Below are 23,622 nucleotides of genomic sequence, written 5' to 3'. Positions count from 1 at the left end.
CGTACTGTAGTTTGTCTCCTCTCAGCTAAATGTGTGTGTGTGTGTGTATGTGTGTGTGTGTTATGTCTTCACGTAGCGACATTTGCTCACGTTTGCAACAGGCAAGTTTTCTTCAGGGTTGCCCCCCTACACAAAGTCACACAGACACACATTGCCTCATTCAATCATATCTCCCCACATGACACAGACACACACATACATACAGACACACACACAGAAAGAGAAAACATCCAATATAGCATAGTTCATTTCAGTTTTTCCATTTACAAAATCCAATGGTGAATCCAGGCAATTAGAAAAAAGAAATGGAGGAAAGCCCTCCTGAGTGTACCCTATTTACCCCCCACCCTCTTGATCTTCCCACCCCATCCCCTCAGAAAGGCACCCCCATCGCTATCACTGAGAGAATAGGTACTCCCCACTCTCAGCCCCTCAGCCATTCTGGCCTGCCTTTCCAGGGCCACTCTACAGCCAAGCGCATTAATGTCTCTCCTGCCTAGAGTGCCCTCCTCATTACTTTTGAGTCAAGGCTTCCCCAGTTTGGGGGCTGTCTTGCGATAGGGAGGGACCTTAGGACAGGGGCTTCGATAAAGAAGGGAAAGGGAGTGGATAAATACAGATAGATCCCTGCTCCTGTAGGAAATGAGAAGGGGACAGAGAATCTGGGAAAGTTCAGGCTAGTTTGACTCAGTGGTCCACAGAACTGGCTTTGAAGTAAACACAGAGTGGACTCTGCCCTATGGGAGCCAGGCTTGAGACCTCTAGCTTGGGGACTCTGGCTGCAGGCTGCTCCACTTTGGGTGTAGGTAAGAGTGGAAGGCAGAAGTGGAGGAGGTCTGTTGAGAGGAAGGACATTTGGGGTTGAAGACTCAGAAGGCCAAGGGCAACCAAGGAGGGGCTTGAGGCCCCTGAGGCTTGAGGAGGACAAAAAGAGGTCAAATATAAGTGGAGTCAATTCCACAGTGCCTTGGAGTTTGTAGCACTACTAGTAACCAAGGCCCCCAAAAGAATGTCCATCTTCAAAAAAGTAGTGTGAACCTAAGAGACAGTTCTGGGGTTCAATTAAGCTCTGATCCCAGGCTCTGGGGTCCAGCTACTCTGGGGAGTTCAGCTTCCTCCATACAGTTCCTGGGGGGGCTGTCCCTGCCTGCATGGCACCCACATCAGCCCTAGCAGGACTGGAGTGAATGTCTACCCTCAGGAAGAAGAGTTGAGGGGATGGGGAATCCAGGAGGCAGCATGAGCGAATGCAGCCAAGCTGTGTTTCCTCAGCTTAAGGACTTCAGTTGCTATCCTTTTCTTCACCTACCCTGGGCCCATCCTGGGAGCCCTCCTCCCTACCTCCTTGGCTTCTCAAACAGATCTGCAAGAAACACTTGGGAGGTATGGACATGGTGGGGAGGGAGAGGACACTGAGCTTGGGACCAGTGTTAGCCGAAAACAACATTGCACACAACATAGCAATTAAACATCTTTGCTCCCCTAGAACTCAGCACTCCCTTGGTCCTTCTTGTCAGCAGCCTTGGATCAATTTCTCCCTAAACATCCAGGCCTTGCTAAAGGACTTGGAAGGGGAATGTGCATGGGAGCAGAAGGGACAGCAAGAGCTCTGGAAATCTATTTTACAGGACAAATTTCTCCCTTCTGGACAATGTCAGAAGGAGAGACATTAAAGCAAGAAAGCCTGTCTCCTCAGCTGTTAGTAGAAAAACCTGCATTTCAATTTTGTTTTCTTTTTCTGAATTGTCAGAAGAGAGAGAGAGAGAGAGAGAGAGAGAGAGAGAGATTGTAGAAGTGGAGAAGGAGGCTGTGGAGACAGGCTCCACAAAACTAGAAATGCCTCTTTCCCTGTTCCCCACCCAGTCTCCCACCCTGGGGAGGTGTTGGCAAAGATGCCTCGATTAAGGATAGTTTGAGGGGCTGGGGCTGGAGCTCTGAAAAGAAGGCTCCTGTGTGGGGTCCCACCCCTCCCTTGCTCTTGGCCCCATCATGGTGGCTATGACCTTTTCCCTGCCTGTCTGCCTACCCTCCTGCTTCACATGACACAGTAGGGTTCTCTGGGAGCTGGGGCACCTCCTGTACCCCAGCAAGGGGCATGAGTCCTCAGGCACTTCTTGAGGTCCTTATTGAGCAGGAAGCAGACGATCGGGTTGACGGCAGCCTGGGCGAAGCTCATCCAAACAGCGGTGGCCAGGTAGCGGTGGGGCACAGCACAGGCTTTCACAAACACTCGCCAGTAGCAGGCCACAATGTAAGGTGACCAGAGGAGCAGAAAGAGCAGTGTGATTGCGTAGAACATGCGGCCCAGCTGCTTTTCACCCTTGACCTCGTCCATGCCCAGCAGTCGCCGGCTGGCTGCATGCCCATTCTGCCGGATACCCAGCAGGGTTGGTGGCATGGGCCCTCGGCCAAAGCCGGCGATCCAGTTGGCAGCAGCCTGGCCGGTGGCCCCAGGGCCATGGAATGTCCAGTTCTGACTGATGGCTGGTACCATCTGCACTGGCTTCATCTTGCGGTGACGATACTCAAAGAGGAGCAGCTTGCCATAGACGGCATGTGTGGCTGCCATGAGCACAGCCAACATAAGCATGAAGCCCAGGGTGTCATTGGCTTTGAAGTAACGATGCTCAAAGATGCACTGGTCCTCCTCCCGGATAAACTTGTAGGTGCCCACATCGAAGACAGGTGGGAATGCCATGGCCACAGACAGGGTCCAGGCCATGCAGATGACAGCTGCGCATGTCCAGAGTGTCATGCGCTTGGCGTAGAAGCGGTGGTGGGCGATGGCCATGTAGCGGGTGACACTGATGCAGAACAGCATAAAGGCTGCATGGAAGCAAAAGAGCACGGCCATAAAGGCCACAATCTTACAGCTGAGTGCACTGAAGGTCCACGAGGAGCCATGGCGCACAGAAGCCAGTACAAAGGGGAAGCAGACGGCAGAGCGTATGCCATCGGCTAAGCACAGGTCCAGCAGAAAGTAGTAAGGAGCCTTGTGCAGGGCACGCTCCTTGAGCACCAGCAGGGACAAGATGGCGTTGCCTGCCAGGCTCACGCACATGATAAGTCCCAGCAGCACCAGCTTCACGTAAGCCGATGCTGATGGTGGGGACAGTGCGCCGCTCACCTCCTCGGGCTCTCCTGTGGTGTTGGCCATACTGAGGGGCAAGGGCTACTCCCAACCCTATGGGGTCAGCCAGTTGGGTACTCGATGGGTCCTGGGGGACCCCATCAGTTGTCCTGCTGGGCTGCACCTGCAAATGGGGACAATGGGAGGGCACAGACACAAAGAGACAGAGAGATGAGAGCAGGAGTCAGAATACCGTACACAGACACAGAGACAGAGTGGGAAAGATTGAGAGAGAGAGAGAGAGAGAGAGAGAGAGAGAGAGGAGAATGGCAACAAAGGTATAAATGGGTAGAAAAAAACACAGAAATGAGGGATGAGAAAGTGATGTGAGAGGGAAAGAGATAAGCAAGAGACAGAAACAGATGGAAAGGAAAGGTGAAGAAGAAATAGGAAGGGCAAGGTTAGTGTGTCTGCTAGTTCTGCCCACTGACTCCCACGCTGAGGTCAGGTCCTGTGCCAGACTCACTCGTGCTCCTATCCCCTCCTTGCTGGGTGTGGATGCTTCATCTTTCAGGATGTCCTCTGTTACCTGCTTCCTCCATTGATAGGCCTGTGGGGTGGGGATTCTGGTGAAGCTCTTCTCCCCCTTTGCAAAGCCCTAAAGTTCAAACTTAAAAAAAAAAAAAGCAAACATCCACCCTAGTAAAAGGGACGTTTTAATTTGCATTTCCCTAGTCAGATTGGCAATCATTCAGAAAACAAACAACAAATAATGATGAGGATTGGGGCGGGGAAGAAGTTTCATACACTGCTGGTGGAAATGTAAACTAGTGCAACCACTGTGGAAATCCTCAAAAAACTACAAATAGACTTAATTTTGACCCCTCCATACCACTCTTTGGCATGTATCTGATGGAGTATAAATAAATATACAAGAGAGATACCTCTATAACCATGTTTATTGCAGCTCTCTTCACAATACCCAGACTGTGAAAACAGCTGAGGTGCCCAACAACCAATGAATGGATAAAGGAAATATATACTATGGAATATTACTCAGCCATAAAAGAAAATGAAATTGTGTCACTTGCAGGAAAATGGGTAAAACTGGAGATCATAATGTTGAGAGAGATAAAGCCAAGCCCCAAAGCCAAATAGTGCATGTTTTCACTCATTTGTGGAAGGTAGAACTAAAATGATGATGATGATAAAAAGTAACAGGACATGAATGTGAAAGGCAGATGGTCTTGGGGGATCAACAGGAGGGGGAGAGGGAAAGGATATTGAGGGGTGAAGAAGATCAAGTTACATTACATGTTTGAAGACAGCATAATGAAGCCCACCAAACACTGTTTGAAAAAGAGAGAGGAGAGAGAAGGAAGATGGGAATATAATGGAGGGGGTGAACTTGTACAAGGTACACTGTATCCATCTATGGAATTATCACAATGAAACACCCTCATATTATTAATATATGCTAATTCAAGAACAGAATAAAAGGACATTTTACATCACAACTCAGTACTCACATGTACACGTTCAGACACAGCTCAACTAAAGTTTCATAAAATCCTATCTATAATGTACCCCATTCATTTCTATTCTATTTCATGTTTTTTAATGCTGGCTGCCACTCACTGGATTTTAATTTCATGATCAGGAATGTGCTTAGCATGCTTGAGGAGCAGCAGGAAGACGAGTGTTGCCAAAATAGTGTGACTGAAGGAGAAAGCGGTAGGAGGTGAGGTCTTTGGGTCATAATGACAACTTTGGTTTTTATTTTGGGTATGGAGGAGAGTATGGTTTTTTTTTGTTTGCTTTGCAGTACTGGGTTTTGAGCTCAGGGCCTACATCTTGAGTCACTCCACTAGCCCTTTTTAGTGATGGGTTTTTTCGAGATAGGGTCTCAGGAACTATTTCCCCCGGCTGACTTTGAACTGTGATCCTCCTGATCTCTGCCTCCTGAGTAGCTAGGCTTACAGGCATGAGCCACCAACACCTGTTTTTTTGGCAGTACTGGGGTTTCAACTCAGGGCCTCACGCTTGCTAGGAAGGTGCTCTACCACATTAGCCACAACTACAGTCCTATTTTGTGTTGGGTTTTTTTTGAGATAGGGTCTTTCAAACTATTTGCTCAGGCTGGCTTTGAACCATGATCCTCCTGATCTCTGCCTTCCAAGTACTAGGATTACAGGTGTGAGCCACCAGTGCCCACTGAGAGTATGTTTGAATATAAAGATGGAGGTATTCACTGAAAAAATATTTATCGAGCATGTACTGCACGCCAGGCACTGCTTTAGGCCCTGAGGACATAGCTGTGAATCAGACAGGTAAAGATCCCTGGCCTCAAGCAGTGACCTTCTAGGTAATAAGAAGAGACAAGGAGCTGGGTGCTAGTGGCTTATGTCTATAATCCTAGCTACTTGGGAGGCTGAGATCAGGAGGATATGGTAAGGGCAAGTCTGGGTAAATAGTTCACAAGAACCCATCTCCAAAACAACCAGACCAAAATGGACTGCAGATGTGGCTCAAATGGTAGAATGCTTGCTTTGCAAGGGCCTTAAGTTCAAACCCCAATCCTACCAAAAAAGTAAAAAAGAGAGAGAGGGTGAAGTTAGTATATCAGATGATAAGTTCCTTGAGTAAACATAAAGGAAGAAAGGATGATAGGAAGTGCCAGAGGAGGAATGGGGAAGATGATTGCAATTTTGGATGAGGTGGACAGGGAAGGCTTCACAGAGGGGTGTCATCTAAGCAAAGACCTTATTTGGGGGAAATGAACTGCAGGCAGGGGAACAGTCACAGCAAAGGCCCTGAGGTGGGACTGTTCATGGTACATTTGAAGAAGAGCAAGGAGGCTACAGTGGGTGGAATAGTGAGTGAGGGAAAGTGCTGGGAGGTGAGGTCAGAAAGGCAGCAAAGGCAGATCATGGAGTCAGTCATGGTGGTGCACACCTGTAATTCCAGCTACTAGGGAGGTGGAGGTAAGAGGATTGTGGTTCGAGGCCAGCCCAGGCAAAACAGTTTGCAAGACCCTATCTTAAAAAAAAAACAAGGCTGGTAAAGTGGTAGAGCGCCTGCTTAGCAAGTGTGAGGCTCTGAGTTTAAACTCCAGAACCATCACTGCCACCACCAAAAAAAAAAAAAGGCTACAAAACAAAATATTAAAAACAAAAAGCAAAATATCACTACAACAACAAAAAACAAAAACAAGCTGAGGCTGTGTGCTGGTGGTTCACACTTGTAATCCTAGCTACCCAGGAAGCAACCAGAGATCAAGAGGATCACAGTTCAAGCCCCAGCACCACAGAACAAACAAACAAACAAACAAACAAAAAACAAAAAAAAACCTTGGGGTTGGGAGTGTGGCTCAATGATAGAGAGCCCACCTAGTAAGTGGAAGACCCTGGGTTCAAACCCCATTATTGCAAAAAGAAAAAAATCACTGAAGTCATAACAAGAACTTTGACTCAGAATGAGATGGGAGTCACAGGAGGGTTTTGAGCAGAGGAGAGACATGATAGGGCTTAGGACTGAATAGGATCCCACTTGCTGCTGTGAGAACAGATTGTGTGGGGAAAAGGTGAAAGTGGAGGACAACTGAGGAGGTTCCTTTAGTAATCCAGGTGAGAGGTCGTAACATCCCCATCTTTATTTTTCTTCCTAAATTTCTCTCTTCTAATTTACTATTTAATTTATTTTTAAAATTTGTGGCATTGCCTGATGATGAGTCCTTTTAGAAGGAAAGTTTTGTGAGGATAGGGATTAGAGACTTACTTGCTCTCCTCTAAAAGAGCAGTACAGTGCATGTAGGAGACTATCTGTGAAAAGATGCCAACAGAATTATTTGGGGGACTAAATGGGCTGGTGGGTGGAGGGGGCTTCCTAGTGGCACCAGGATAGGATTTGCTCAAAGAGTGGCCTGGGGAGCACATCTGGCAGTGACAGCAGCCTGGAAAGCCTGGGGGAAAATAAGGGAACTATGGTCAAGCAGGGAAAGTGGGGATGTGACAAGGCAACAGGCAGGTACCAGAGGGAAGGCAGTTGGGCTACTTGGGCAGAAGCTGGAGAAGCTCAGGGTTACTGCTGATGCTGGGCTGGGCTTGAGTAGATGTCTTCCTACCCACTGTCTCCCAGTCAAAAGGTGTCCCCTCTGCATTGTTTTTCTGTCTAGTCCAACCTGGCCAGCCACAGTCACCTTGAACCAGGCTTTTCTTCTTCTCCTCCTCTTCCTCCTTCTCTTTCTCCATCTTCCCCCATTCTCCTCCTCCTCCTTCTTCTTTTATGGCAGTATTGGGGTTTGAACTGGGCCTCATGCTTGGCTAGGCAAACACTCTACCACTTGAGCTACAACTCCAGCCTTTTTTGCTTTGGTTAGTTTTCAGATAGGGTCTCATTAGCTTTTTTCCCTAGCTGGCCTCAAACCTTGATGTAATCCTCCCATCTCTACTTCCTGTGTAGTTAGGATTATAGGCATGAAGCAGCGCACCTGGTTAGAACCAAGCTTTTTTGATGGCACCACGAAGTCTCAGAGGTGGTGGCCTACTGGCAAAAGAGGGTGTTAGGGCAAAGGCTGGGAAAAGTGGGATTGGTGTGCTCTCTTTCAACTCCTCATGGCTTGGTGGCCCCCTTGCCCCCCACCAGAATTCTGGAGCAACCATTGGCTGGGGATGAGAAAGAAAGATCTAGAAGACTAAGGAGAGATGAGGGTAAGGGTGGGGAGTGAGAGACAGAGAGAGAAGCTGGAGAGAGACAGAGGCAGAGATAGAGACACAGCAACAGAAAGATGGAGACAGGGAGGGAAACATGGAGAGACACCAAGAGACACACTAAGACTGAGAAGGTGAATAATATATAGCCTAGAGTCACCTTAAAAACAAATGATAAAACAACAAAACAAAAAATCCCCAAACAAGACAGCAAACAACTAAAAACCTGATGTTACTAGGAAAGCTGGGGAGACTGTAAGAATGGTGGGGATGTTCCTGAGTACAGAGGCAAGAGATGCTTGTGCACGCACAGAGCACACCTGCTTGGGCCTGAACACCTTCGTGCGCAGACCTACACACTCACAGCCTCCCATGAACACAGCCTATTGTTAACATGGGGGAACACACACACACATACACATAAGAAGGTGGGTTTAGATATGGTTCTCTGCCTCTTCACTGTACCGTGCCTTAGCACTACCACTTCATCCTCAACAGAGGCATTACTGCCCCCCAGAGGACATTTTGAAAACTTATAGGAGCATTTTTGATTGGCACAATCAATGCTAACTAGGGTGTAGTGCCCTAATATTTAGGGGTCCGGAAAGGGAGGCTGTTGACCATCCAGTGATATGCAGGGCAGTCCCACACCACCACGTCCTACATCCCCTAGGACTTTGAACTTATAATTCACTGAACCTAGAATCTGTTTCACAGATCAACACACTTTTCTCCTGGTTTTAAGGTACCCCAAATTATCCAGGAATGTGGCTGTCACGTGTGTCAAGAAGAGATGGTACCTTCTGGTTTGCAGTGCACTTCCTATGGAATCATTTTTGTAAAATCTAAACCTGAAGTCTCTGCCATTTTCGTGTACACTATGTGTCTGACTTTTCCCCTTCTACTAAATCCATATTTATTTATTATAAGACCTTACAAGCCTCTAATTGCTTTCTTGAATCTCCTGCAGGGTGCCACATCCAAGTATTTACATATTGAAATGCAAGTTATTTTCTTATAAATCACTTCCCTTTAATTCTTATTTGTATTATAGTTAATACAATATGAATATTGCATAAGATACTGTATAGATTTTCTTTTGAAATTACATAGCAGAAAGATTATATTATCTAAGAACTCCATCTCCAAATAGTAAAGGAATGTTACAAATATGTTACATAAAAGAGCTCATTGGGTAAGTGAGGGCTCAGAATTGTTCACATATATAGACACACTGAGACTCACTCTTTCACACACATATACAATGGCCCACAAAATCACATTTGTAACTCTCCTAACACTCCCCCCCCCCACATGAACTCTTCAACAATGACTGATAGATACACACAATCAAACCTAATGTCACTTACACATGGACTCATATACCCATTGAGCTGGTATAGCTCATTACTCAAATCCTCTCACAAATTCAGACAAACTACAATACAGATATGTACACAGAGGCATGCCTACATTGTTACATATATACACACTGTTACACACACCTACACTCAGATTCAAAGTCACTTACATACACCAGCAAACACACACTTGCTGCCCCCAGGAATGTGTACAGGCTTCCCCTCAGATACCTACAGATATATTTGCACAGAGAAAAAAAACGGGCAAGTAAAAAACCGCTCACATATGTGCACACAGTTTTACCAGAAAGAGACCAATTCAAGCCCTCTTACACAGACTAGGCACACTCACCAACACAGATATCTACATATATACACACCCATTTACATATATACTGTTATCCATTGCACAGATGTACAACAGCTCCAACACACATGCACAAGAATAGACTTTCTGTCTTTCACACACACACACACACACACATGCACGCACATACTGTAGCAAAATGCAAGTACAACTAAACACAGATGAAAATCTCTAATGCATGTAGATATGCTGACACACAGACACTTGCAAATGTGTGTAAATGTATCAATTTGCTCTCACACATACATTCACTTTCTTTTTTTGGGGGGTACTGGGGCTGGGGCTTGAACTCAGGGTCTTCACCTTGAGCCACTCCACCAGCTCTATTTTTGTAAAGGGTGTGTTTGAGATATGGTCTCACAGAACTATTTGCCCAGGCTGGCTTTGAACCAAGATCCTCCTGATCTCTGCCTCCTGAGTAGATAAGGTCGCAGGCGTGAGCCACCAATGCCCTGCACACATTCACTTTCTGATATACACACACTGCAACAGATATATTTCCAGGGATCAGTGGGTTCAGATGCATAGACCAGCTAACTCTTGCACTGATAGGTGGACACATGGGCATAGCTGCTTGGCTGGTGAGCACTTGTCATAGCAGTGAGTAGAGCAAGAGCAGCTCCAAGAGGTGGTGGAAAAAGGGAAGTTGTAAATATTTTTATCACTTCCTATGGGAACATTACAGATAATCTTATTATTATTTTGCACTTGTCTATCATCAGGGAGAGGTGTTTTTTGTTTGTTTGTTTCATTTATATATATGATTACAGTTTTTGTTTTTCATTTAATTTAATCTTGTTCTAGCCAGGTGCTGGTGGCTCACACCTGTAATCCTAGCTACTTGGGAAGCAGAGATCAGGAGGATCAAGGTTCGAAACCAGACCCAAGGAAATAGTTCTAAAGACTCTATCTCGAAAATACCCAACACAAAACAGGTCTGGCAGACTGACTCAAGTGGCAGAGCTCCTGCCTAGCAAGCATGAGGATCTGAGTTCAAACCTCAGTACCACCAAAAAAAATTAATCTTGTTCATACTTTTCCATGCTGTTTTTCCCTACAAAATAGAAACATTAGGGCCTGGAAATGTGGTTTGGGGTAGACTGCTTGACTAGCATGTACAAGGCCTAGCATTAGCATCACAAAAAAAGAAGAAAAGAAGAGGAAGGGTTGTATGATTATGGCATTTATGGACAAGTTGAGATCCCTTATCTGAAAATCAGAGGGACCAGAAATGCTTCAGATTTTGGAATATTCACATAGCTATAATGAGATATCTTGGGGGTGGGACCCAAGTCTACACATGAAATTCATTTGTGTTTTGTATACATCTTAAATATAAGCCTGAAGGTAATTTTATGCAATACTTTTAGAGCACCTGCATTTTGATTGTGAGGTCAAGTGTAGGATTTTCCTCTTGTGGCATACTGTCAATCAAATACTTTCAGATTTTGGAGCATTTTGGATTTCAGAGTTTTGGATTAGGAATGCTCAATCTGTATTGTATAGTGTTAGGTGTTCCTATACTGAATAGAATTATTTTGTTTGTTTCCTTTATTGTTCCTTCTTTATAAAAACAACTATATTATAGATAATTTCAAACATAAAAAAGCAGAGGGAACATTAATGAATCTCAGTGTATCTAATCAAATCCAGTCTTCTTCTGCTGTAACCCTATCCATCTATTTCCCTCACCTCCTGTATTCAGAAGCATGTCTATTACACCACTTCATACATACCACAATTCAGGATCTAGTTCTAAAAGTACTTCTTTAAAAGCATTACAACACACCATTTTTATTATTTCTTGATTTTATTATTTATTTATTTACTTGTTATTGACATATGCTATTAAAATTAGTCATATCTGGTTCTTGGTGGTTTTGCATAATTATTATCTTTTATTTTTAGGCAAAATATTTGTCAGTAAATGAATGAAACTTTACAAGAGTCTGAGTTGATTCATATAAATAAGTCTAGGTCTTTATGCTTTGTTTCAAGAGTGTTGCTTTCTTAAGAATGCAGAGAAAAATCAGTTTTCAAAAATCACTAAGGTCTGCTGGCCCCTTCAATGGACTGGGGGTGTGGCTCAAGGGGTAGAGCACTTTGCTAACATGCAAGAGGCCCTTGGTTCAATCCTCAATACCACCAAAAAATAATAATTATGTGAGTTAATTCATGAATACCTTGAAATATTGTGGAAACTCTGCATTAGTGTGTGGACTGATGCTGCTATTGTGATGGCAGAAGTTGCTCTGATAACACCAAGTTTCATTTACCTGTAAAAGATTGTGTTAAGTCTAATTTCCACAGTATATGATACTGGTGAATTTAACTAAGTCCAAGACTCTCTCCACCTATCGTTCAGCTTTCTGTGAAGAACTGGGATCTGCACACCTTTCTCTGTTGTTTTAAACCTAAGTGTGTAAGGATTTTGTTAAAAAAATCATGACCTAAAAGAAACATTTAAGTATTTCTTTGTGAATTGTTCTTACTTCACAGATTTGATGTTTACCAGCTTCAACAAATGGCTTGTTGAACACAAGAATAAAATTACATTGAATGCCGGGTGCTGGTGGCTTAAGCCTATAATCCTAGCTACTTGGGAGGCTGAGACTGAGAGGATGTGGTTCCAGGCCAGCCCAGGCAAATAATTCATGAGACCCCCCCATCTCTAACCAGTGCAGAATGGGCTGGAGGTGTGGCTCAAGTGGTAGAGTGCCCACTTTGCAAGGGCAAGCCTTGAGTTCAAACCACAGTCCTACCAAAAAAAAAATTACATTAAAAACTTTAAAGACACTCAAAATACCGTATATAGGAGTATCCAGTACCAACAAGGTTTATAGATTAGAAGCAAGACTTCAACTTAGGAGAAGTGAGGTCAAGTATGGCTGCCTGGGTGATGTTTACTTGGTGCTACAATTTGAATATGAAAGAAGATTTATTAGAATGTATAGAGTGAACTCTGCATTTACTTAGGGGAAAAGTTCCATCATTATTTTGAGATACTCAAATGAAAATTTTCTGTGGGATTCAAAATTCATGAGTGTTACAAAAAATTTCAGCATCATATTTGATTGAAAGAAAAGAAAGGTGGTAGATTAAAGGCAGAATCCTGGGGGGAGGCATGGCTCAAGTGGTAGAGCACCTGCCTAGCAAGTGTAAGGCCCTGAGTTCAAAACCTGTGCGGCCAAAAAAAAAAAAAACCAGCAGAATTTTCTCTTTGAAGCTCACAATTCAAAGACTGAACTATCCAGATTCTGATTATTGGTGAGAAAGTATATATAGACACATACCATTTGCTACACCTACTTTTGTAAGCAGGTTCCTGTTGACTGTGACTATCAAGACATCATGTAGCTATTTGGAGAAAAAACCCTGGGTCTCTGCCTGAGCATGACAAGAGAAAGTGAGTTGTAAAGGGGAGGTAGAAAACGAAGTCACACAAAAGTAGTTATTTCATTTCTTAGGACAAGATGGTATGGTGTGAAAGCCATACCATACTGAGCCATACTGAGCACTAGAAACTGGATCTGATGCTTTAGAGAAGCCAAAATGGTACCTGATGACCCTAAAGCTCATGTTTTTGAGGTGAGCTTTGCTGACTTGAAGAATTGTGAAGCTACATTTCACACATTAAGCAAAGAATGGAGGACTAATGGCAAAATGTGCCTGAATAACCTCTATGGAATAGGTCTTGACTTCAACATGACTTCCAAGATCAAGAAGTGGAAGACCATGATGCCAGTTTTAATCTGTGTCAAAACTACCAGTTGTTTACTTGCTTCATTTGTTTAGTTTGGTTTTTCGCCAAGAAGTACAATAATTCAACGTAGAAGATCTATGCTCAGCACCAACAGACTCATCAAATCCAGATTAAAATAACCACAAATGAATCAAATGACAATAAAGTAAACTAAGGCAGTCATGACCCAGAGGCTCAAAAACAGTGGACACAGATGTTGACGAACACAAATTCCTATCAATGAATAAAAATGTTATTTTCCAAGAGGTGAACTCAAGTGTATCATGAAAAAATTTTGAAAAGATTTTATTTGAAAGTTGTATTCAAATTCAATATTTAATAACTTACCAAAACTCTGCACTCACTTTTTTCTCTTACAATTGTACACTATGGAGAAAATGTAAGGAATTTCATCTCACCAAGCCCTAGTACCCTTAAATCCTCTTTAGTTTACCCTTACGTGCCATAAAAAGATTTCATTTTCTGAGTGCTGGGTCCTGACTACCCTAACACATTTACATCTAGTCATATTGCATATAAACACTAGCACACACACAGGTATGTGCACGTGGGCTCATGTGTACATGGAAATTCAAATTTTCATTCCCATCCAGACTTATACCAGCTGATAGGCATAATCCGGCACTCATATACAGACACACACACACACACACACATATTAACCCTCATCTACAAAGCAACAGTTAGGCATGTGTCTGGGTTCCTATTCGCTAGCAAAGCCCTCCAGAATATGCAACAACTGCCTTTGTATAGAACTACGGGCCTAGGCAGAGACACACTCACATTTGAAAAGACATACATACAAACTTAATTGCATGCACCCACACAATTTCAGACATAATCCTGTATGTGAAGACAGAAGAATTGACATTCAGACATAGGTCAAGTCCCATTCATATCTTACAGATTCAGGCCCTCCCTGCCCCACACTGGCTGTTACACTGAGATGAAAACCCATTATTTTATATAAAGCCGCTCTCATAAATCTGCTCTGACACACATACATGTAGACATGCTCACAAATACGGGCACATTACTCAGGCAAGCAGATATGTAGAACAATGCAAACTTATGAATACATACCCACATCGCCATGGAGGCGTATAAATACAGAAAGACACAAATCTTCAGATGTATATGCCCATTCACACCTACACATACACCCATACAACACAGATCCACACATATACACTGCCATATAGACACAAGCCCTTCACAATAAACACACACACACACCTGCATCATCACATATAAGTCTATATTTCAACCTCCTGACACTTGCAGGCACAACAGAGATTCACATGCATACATTTACATACTGATAACTATAAACCTGTTTCCATAGTCAGATAATAACACACTGGCATGTATGTATACACACAGATGGAGGCATGCTCACATATGCAGACATACCAGCAATGCAGGGAACATGCACACCCACACGGATATTGCACTACCACAGATATGAGTGTGTGTGTTCTCATACTCACCCAGAGTAGTGTGCACTGGGAAGTATGCACACAAGTTCCAACCCCTTCTATTCACCCTTATGCACATTCTTTCTCAGACATCTGTGGTTTTATATGTAAACTGAGACACATCTAAGTACACATACACTTTTATATACACTCTTATATACAAAGAGGGTAAGTTCATTTTCTCACTTAAACATGGGCAGATAATGGGGCAAATATGCATGTGAAAATCACCTTTGCACTGGCAAATGGACATGTACTGTTACCCACTGGGGCAGATAATAATTATAGTAATAGGTAACACTCATGAGAGGTCTCGCTACGTGTTAGGCACTATTCCAAGCACTTTTTTAAATGCCCCCACCTTACAGATAAGGACACTAGGGCTTTGTTGTGGTTAGGTGACTTGCCCAAAGCCACACAGCTAATACATGATAGAACTAGCATTCAAACCTAAAGGTTGTCTAGAAACCTTGCAGATTCAATTAATCACATGTAGAACTACACTCACCTCAAACATAAATAACAGATACCACTCCAGTGCAAGCATGTGCTAACACAAGCCAGCTCCCATTTACTGACATGCTCAAGCACAAATGGCCACATACACCTACTTACATACACGGACAAACCTGGACATGTTCACATTACAGACATTCCAGCAGAGATATATATGCCTGAGGAGACATATACACATTCATATATAAGGCTACAATCACAGTCTGACCCAGAAACACCCACACCACTGAACACACAAAACATCCAGATACATCATCTACTCAGCATCCAGAAAAATACACCTTCACATATAAATACACTCACATTTTCAAATACGTTCTCCGCTGAAATATACCCAAGCACACACACTATCCAGAGGAATCCACATGCACATTTACCAGATTCACTCAACATCCCCCACAGACTTTCCTATATACTCACACACCACTTTCTCTTTCTGTTTCTCTCTCTCTCTCTCTCTCTCTCTCTCTCTCTCTCTCTCTCTCTCTCATACACCACACAATCTTACTTAGATATACCTATACTCTCACATGCCCCAATCTAGGTATACACACATTCCACACATTCTTCTTACACATACCTTTCAGATGTAACCACAACACCAATACACCCACTCTCACTCACACATCCCATCTAAATACACTTATCCATATATGTATATATATGTCTCAAACACATTTATACTCACAGGCACTCCATCCAAATACAGCCACACTTGCACAATTTCCAGCTCAGTCCACCCACTCTCTCACATACAATAGTCAGATACACTCAGACTTATGGCCCCCAACTCAAAGCTTTCATACTGTCTCAGGCGCACCTACAATCTCTCTTTCAAATACACGGTATCAAGACACACCCACAATGACACACACACTCTCCAAAGGCACTACACTTTGATACACCCCACCTAGATACACTCACAAATTCTTAACCCAAATATATATACACACATAGGCACACAGAGCACTCAGATATCTACCTACTATAATTCAGAGAACCTTCACTCTGACATATGTACAACCATATTTTCTTGTGTTCTCCCTGTCTCTTTTAGGTGTGTGCATGTGTGCACGTGCACAACCCCCAAACCAAGCACAGCCCCCTTCAGGTACATCACCCTTTCATTCATACATCACTGTTCAGATTCACCCTGTATACACCATCAAGATCCACTCAGAGTCCCACACACCATCTAGATACATCTATACCCACACAAACACACACACACATGCACCACTCAAATATATCCAACTGTCACACAGGCAATCTGTGTGCACCCGCACACACACCTCACTCCCCAGATGTATCTATGCTATCAACTCCACACCACGCGGGTGCACCCACACACTCCGTACACACACTTCCACCCAGATGCTGCCCAAACTCTCTCTTTCACACACTCAGAAAGCTGAAGAGAAAGCTGGAGTTTTCTCTCTCCACCCAGATATGCAACCAAGCTCTTAAGACATACCATCCACAAATAACCTTACTACACACTCTTTACCCAAATATAGCCATGCTCCGACCCTCCCCCCATCCAAATGCATCAACAAGCTCAACTGTTTCTGCACACTTTCTCTCACATATGATTGGGATACATCCACATCTTACCCACATGTGACATTCCCACATTCACCCTCAGCCCAGTTATGCCCAAACTCTCATACCCCATCCAGATACACATACACACTCCTCCCACTGGACATATCCATGCTCTCACACCCTACCACACTCTCAGAAACACCAGAACACACATACATACACACTCTCTCTCACACACACATGCACACACAATCCAGACTCCATCCTCTCTTAATCACCATCACCCAGATCAACCCACACTCCACACACAAAATCACAAAATGGTCTCTCATATATACCACATACACACACATATATCTCACCCAAATACATCCTCACACCATCCATAGATGCCCCCAATTACATATGCACTCCCATACACTTCCACCCTCACCTAGATATGCCCAAATTCTCTTATACACACCATCTAGAGTCACCCCATCACATACTTTGATTGCCTAGATACGCCTACACACCATCCAGGTATCTCACACTTGAATACTCCCACACCAATGCACTCATGCGCTCTCATTTGCATATCCCCCCACAGTCTCTTACACACACACAAACACAGATACAGTCACACTCTCAAACACACACTATCCAGACAAGCCACCATTCTCTCTGGCACTTTCAGATAAACCCATATTCACACACCTCTCAAATATATACATCCTCACACATATTCCCACCCTGTCACACCCAAACTGTCACTTATACCATCCTTTATCCAAATTGATCAATTTACACACACCCATATTCACCCTTCCCTCCTCAAATACACCCAAATATCTCATATGTACACCTTCTCAGAAACACAAATGTTCTCTCATATATACACAGTCCACATCCTTTCTCTCTCTTTCTGTGTAAACAACACTATACACACAACTAAAATTCTGCATGACAGAATTCGGGTGTTCTCTAAAAACCACTTACTAACCCTAGGTACTATATAATGCCATTCTATCCTAGGCCTTTGATAGTGGGATGGGAAGGGAGATCTTGGTATTTCAAAGAATCCTTTTCTAAAGAGGCCATAGACCCCCTTCCCCCAGTAGGATATCAGCTACAAGTAGTTCCCACTTCTTGGATATGAATGATGACAGAAATTATCCTGAGGCCTCCGCAAAGATCCAGTACATGGTCAAGGGCAGAAAAGCTCCAGAAATGGGATCATGAACTGTGTCTACACAGTTACAGACAGATCTGGTCTGATAAGGGCAGCACTGACTCTCAGACATGCATATAAACATGCTGAGGTGCACAGAAAGTCACACAAACTCAAAAGTTCCCTCTCTTATCACTCCCTCAGTGATAAGGGTCATCTGCACAGGACTAAGTCCAGGCCTCTCTCACACACCATCAGACATATGCAGATGCATAAATACCTTCATTCATCTAAACATATAGGTACACTCACAGTAATACACACTCACACATGTGTATATCCATTTACTCTTAATTGTAGACACATGCTTGACATACATTCACATGACATATTCATGAATGACACATTCACTCACAAACATAGGCATACTTTCACATTCCCACAGGCTAACTGTATCACACATACAATAATGAAGAAATATGAGAGCTCTCAAATGGTATACACACCCCCTCAGTCATAACCACATATGTATATTTATATATACACATATCTGTGTGGGTGTACTCATACACATGAACACTCAGATATACACATGTTTATAAATGAGATGATGTTTACATATATAAATATTCTAACACATATGCAACACATGTGCAACTAGGCATGTACACCTATGAACATATTCACATGCGCATAGACTTGTACATTAACTTCATTCCCATATGCACACAGTCAGATATGGAAACATAGGTATACTCACAAAACACACACTATCACAGCCAGATATGCATAGCATTACAATCACACACATTTATTCATCCATAATAAAAAGCCACATAAATGAAAGAATGATTTATACCTACATTCCCACAGACAGACTTAAACTCAAAGGTATGTTCACACACATGCACACATGGAATTACACTCACATAGTCTTGCACAAACTTGTTCATCTGCACAAGAAGAATCGATCCACACTTATCACAGACACACGCATGCAAAGATATCCTCACACACACACACACACACACACAAATGTACTTATAGGGCAAGAGTGGTGTGCATTTACATTTACTTATGTTGTTCGACAATATATGTGCAGACAAAACAAAGGTAAATAAATACAAACACAAATGCAAATAATTAGAACTATTCAAACTGCTTGATTCACACACCTGCACAGACAGGCACACACACAGGCATATTTACAGATATGTTCACTCAAACACATGCACGGTTAGGTGTTCACACCTACTAGCATATACAACCACATATACATGCACAATCACTCACAGGCTTATTCAAACACACATTCACACTCATACTCAGAAATTCAAACAAAACACATAGTGAGACACGTGCATCCCAGTATTATGAAATATGGTTACTCATGCATACCACAATCAAATATGCACTCACACATAATGGTGTATACACAAACACAATTAGACATATATACAAATGCACCCACTTACCTGTGCACACAGTCTTGCATGTATGTGTGTATAATATGCTAGTATGCATACACATATACAATGTGCATACATAGGCATACACAAAACACATATTTCAATTCATACGCTCTCCCTTACCCGCACAACTAGTTCTTTTTATTCTAGTGTGCCCATCTACACTCATGTTTCCCTAAATAGATATGGACACATAGGTTTCTCTATAGACAGTGTGCAAATATGCACACACGTACACATACAAAATTTAAAATGTTAGAGAATTCACATAATCACTCACCCATAGATCTACTTATACAAATATATGACAGACACACCCACATCACACAGAAGCATGTTCACATACACTTATCCACAGCTACATGCCTCGACATACACATATGTTTTTATACTCAAAAACACATCATTTAGATGAACCCACACTCACAGGCACATGTAAGCATACATGAATATACATAATCAGATACAAGTAGATATTCACTTAATTGGACATTCTTACTTAAGCATTCTGAAATTCACACACTCATATACATATAACCAGACACTCAAAGGCAAATAGGTATCACACACATATACAACCATATTCAACAGGCCTATATACTCAGAGAAACACACCCACACAAGGGTCAGAATCAAGCATGTCCATTTGCTCACCCAGACAGACATGCAAAGTCATACCCCCCCATACACACAAACCTACCCAGATACCCACACATTCCCACACACCATCCCATGGCCTGATCACACACACAGACTTATACACACCCATAGTGCCTGGGAGCAGACATGCACACAGACTGCACGCTCAGCCACATGTTTTCAGTGGACATCTATATCCACACTCAGGCCCAGATGCCCTCAGACAACAAGCTGGGTTCTCTCCCTTCCACACTAAATGCTTCCTTAAAAAAGTCTACTCTATTTCAAGGCCCCAATCTTCCCTGTCCCCACAGAGGGGTTTTCTGGGTCTGTTTTTTCCCTTCTCCTACTCCTCCCCTGGTCCCCGACCTCTCATTCTGTGTTTCACCACACCTCCACACCCAGATGCCAGTCAGTAGACCCCACTCTTCCCCAACCCCAGGGTCTGGGTGAACAACTCCCCTGGGACCCGTCCCCCACAGATATGGCTGCTGCATGGACCACACCCCAGCTCTACCCAAAGCTGTGTGATTTCAGAAGCTTCAGCCTTCTCTCCAGGCCCTGCCAACCACTGACCACAGGCCAAACTCTTGCCAAGTCTCCCCTCAACAGGGAGACGCATTCATCACCAGGGCCAGGAACACTGCAGGCTGTAAGCAAGGCCTCTGCTGGCTCACAGGGGATCAAGTCTCTCTCTCTCTCTCTCTCTCTCTCTCTCTCTCTCTCTCTCTCTGTGTGTGTGTGTGTGTGTGTGTGTGTGTGTATGTACAAGCAGCCTGGAGTGGGTTGGGGACGGAAAGCTTTGGCCACAGCTACCACTTATTTCCTACAAATAAGTAACAACATAGTGCTGCTCCTGCCTTCTCACCCAACTTCCCCACCCCCCCACTTGCCCACCTGCTGCCTTCTCCAGATTTCTGCAGAGACCCTGGAGAAGAGTTACTAGACTCTCCTCTAAATAAACAATGGCAATATTAATTGAGAATGATCAGCAACAATACTGACCCTGAGCTTTGCTGACATTGCTTCTGTGCCACATCTATGTTCATCCCTTATTTACATGCACCAACTCATTTAATCCCTGCACACACCCATGAAGGAAGGGTTACCAGTCTCTGACACATGGCAAAACTGAGGTTGTTTTAGTGGCATGCTTCCACTAAAGTTGCAGAACTAGTAGTCCCTGGTAGAATCCATGCTCTCCATGTACCAGGTTTTTCTGCCCCTTCAGATATAGGGACCTCTGGCCACTGTGCACAAGGCTACAGATCTGGTGGTCCCAGATACAACATGGGTATCTGAAACAGAGACAGAGAGCCATGTGATAGAGGCTAGGGCCCACCCTATGGGGATGACCATGTTGTGCCTGGTGGTCCTGTGACTTGGCCCATGCCCCCTCAGAGTCATCAGGCAGTCTAGGGTCTGGAAGTGCTTCCCAACCCCATCTCACCTTTCTTTAGCTCTACAGCAGCTTCCTCCCCCTAGCTAGGAATCACAGTGTATCTTCCATGGTGAGTGAGCAAAAGTCTAGACTACCTGTGGGGAAAGACAGGGGAAGGAAGGAAGGAAGGAAGGAAGGAAGGCAGGAAGGAGGGAGGGAGGGAAGAAAGGAAGGAGGAAAGGAAGGAAGGAAAGAGTGGCAGGTGGTCTGGTCTACAAGATTTCCTGTCATATCTACCCACTTACATGCTACCCAGGTGCTCTCTCTCTGTCTCACACACACACACACACACACACACACACACACACACACACACACACACACACACACACACACACACACACACCCCATCCTGCAAACAGGCCAGAGAACCTGGAGGAGAGTGAAGGGGGAGGGAGAGGAGGGAGAGAAAGCAGCTGCAGGCATTGTGAGGGGAACATGGCCAGCTAGGCTTCCAGGCATCCCTTTCACAGCTAGCACACAGGAAATATTAATACAACTTTATGTCCAAAATACACCCATAATGACAAAAGCAGACCCGGTGTGGGGAAACAGGTGGTGGTTCCCTTTCTCATGGGACATTTGAGGTTGAACAGATGGGGGAAGAGGAGCAGTCTCTGGGTTTGAGTGCTCAAGCAGCCTCTGTGATGGAGCAGAAAGAGAGACTAACAGAGAGAGACCAGGAGCATGGCAGTGATGGAGACTCTGAAATGTGTGGGGAGACAGAAGAGAAGTCCCAGCCCCCCATCTTTGGTAGAGGGACGCTGCCTGCTTACCTGGGCTCTCTCAGCAGGGCTGTCTTGGAATCCAGGATGGGGGCTCAAGCTGTTTCACTCAGGATAAATCACAGCCCAGGCCACATTGTGAGACCCTCAGTGATCTGGTCGCCAGTGACACTACTGCTTCTATTGCTGTGGATACAGCCTGGCTGGTCTAAATCGCTGGCATCAGGGGAAGCAGGCACAACAGGGGTGCACTAGGCAGGGCTGGGGGTGTTGGGGAATACCAGGTGGGCAGTACACAGCCTTGGGGTGCCCAAGAAGCTGGCAGGTGGGGGTCCTGGCAGGTGCTTCTTTCACTACACACTCCCACCCCCATCTTTGTGCCACTGCCAAGCTGGGACGGGAAGCTTACCTCTGGACCCTGCTTCCCAACTGCCTGCCTAGCTGCCCGATCCCCCCTACCACCCGCGTCTGCCTGCTGGCCACCGCCTTTTGTCCTCAGAAGACACGGTCCCTGCGGGGCCTCTGTCAAGCCTCTAGCAGATGCTCAGGGTCCGGAGCTCCTCCCTGGGAACACAAGGGCCATGGCCTGGGAGAGCCCCAGGTCGGGAGGAGGGGCTGTCATGCAGGCTCACCCTGCTCCCCTGGCCTGGCGGGGATGGGGAAGAGGTGCAGGTCCACAGCCAGAGGCAGCAGCAGAGGTGGCGTTGGGGAGGGGATGGACGCCAGAAAGAGGGGGTGGGGTGGAGAGAGAGAGGCTGGCCTGATAGCTGTGTCCCGGGTTTTAGATCCGGGTTGAGTAGGGTGGTTCAGAGCATCCGAGGGGGGTCCTTGATGCAAGACGAAGGCACTACGGGCCTGCCGGAAGGAACTTCCTGGACTGGGAATCACCCCATCTCACACAAATCTAGGTCCCAAGATGCTGGGGATACCCAGCCTGGATAGGGCTGGGAGAGGGGAGTCCCAGACTCTAAGCTGGACCCCACTGAGCCTGTCTGACCCCCCCTCTCCTCGATTTGCACGGTCCCTGCCTCAGGGGCGGGTGGAGAAGGGAGGGAGGTAGGGAGGGAGAGGGAGGGAAGGAGGGAGGCTGAGCAGTCAGGGAGACACCCAGCCACCAGCCTGGTCCTCCCTGGGGCGGGGCGGGGAAGGGGGACTGGCCAGGCCGGAACAGCCCGCTGGCTGGCTGGCTGGCTGATTGGGTGGGGATGCTGGCGTGGCAGCAGTGCTGCCAGGACAATAGCCGGCTGGGGAGATCAGGCTCAGGCCTTTCTGAGACGCTGGAGAAAGGCATGCATGGAGGTGGGGAGAGGTGGCCAAAGGGCTGTAGCTGAAGGAGTAACTCACAGGGATACAAGTGCAGAGGAGGCAGGGTGTGGGGAAGTATGGGTT

At 44.9% G+C, this 23,622-nt stretch overlaps 1 protein-coding gene across 2 annotated transcripts; it reads right to left on the bottom strand.

Moving 5' to 3' along the window:
- Positions 1-376: 376 nt before the first annotated feature.
- On the bottom strand, positions 377-23,294 carry Gpr173 (G protein-coupled receptor 173). 2 transcript variants are annotated; one of them, XM_074062474.1, is made up of 3 exons: positions 22,285-23,294; positions 3,597-3,680; positions 377-3,254 (listed from the first exon to the last, which is right to left on the bottom strand). In XM_074062474.1, exon 3 carries the CDS (start codon positions 3,155-3,157, stop codon positions 2,036-2,038), a length of 1,122 nt encoding a protein of 373 aa, XP_073918575.1. In that variant the 5' UTR covers positions 3,158-3,254; positions 3,597-3,680; positions 22,285-23,294; the 3' UTR covers positions 377-2,035. The 2 variants fall into 2 exon arrangements, with proteins under 2 accessions (XP_073918575.1, XP_073918574.1); XM_074062473.1 differs by lacking the exon at positions 3,597-3,680 and having other exon boundaries at positions 22,285-23,293.
- Between the last annotated feature and the right edge of the window lie 328 nt (positions 23,295-23,622).

Source organism: Castor canadensis, chromosome X, assembly GCF_047511655.1.
Source record: "Castor canadensis chromosome X, mCasCan1.hap1v2, whole genome shotgun sequence".
NCBI lineage: Eukaryota > Metazoa > Chordata > Mammalia > Rodentia > Castoridae > Castor > Castor canadensis.
The sequence above is the reverse complement of the archived record's forward strand: the minus strand, read 5'-3'. Positions and strand labels throughout refer to the sequence as shown.

What these genes read in the sequence shown, in the direction of transcription:
- Gpr173 (XM_074062474.1), bottom strand. Translation starts at nt 3,157, where the DNA reads ATGGCCAACACCACAGGAGAGCCCGAGGAGGTGAGCGGCGCACTGTCC.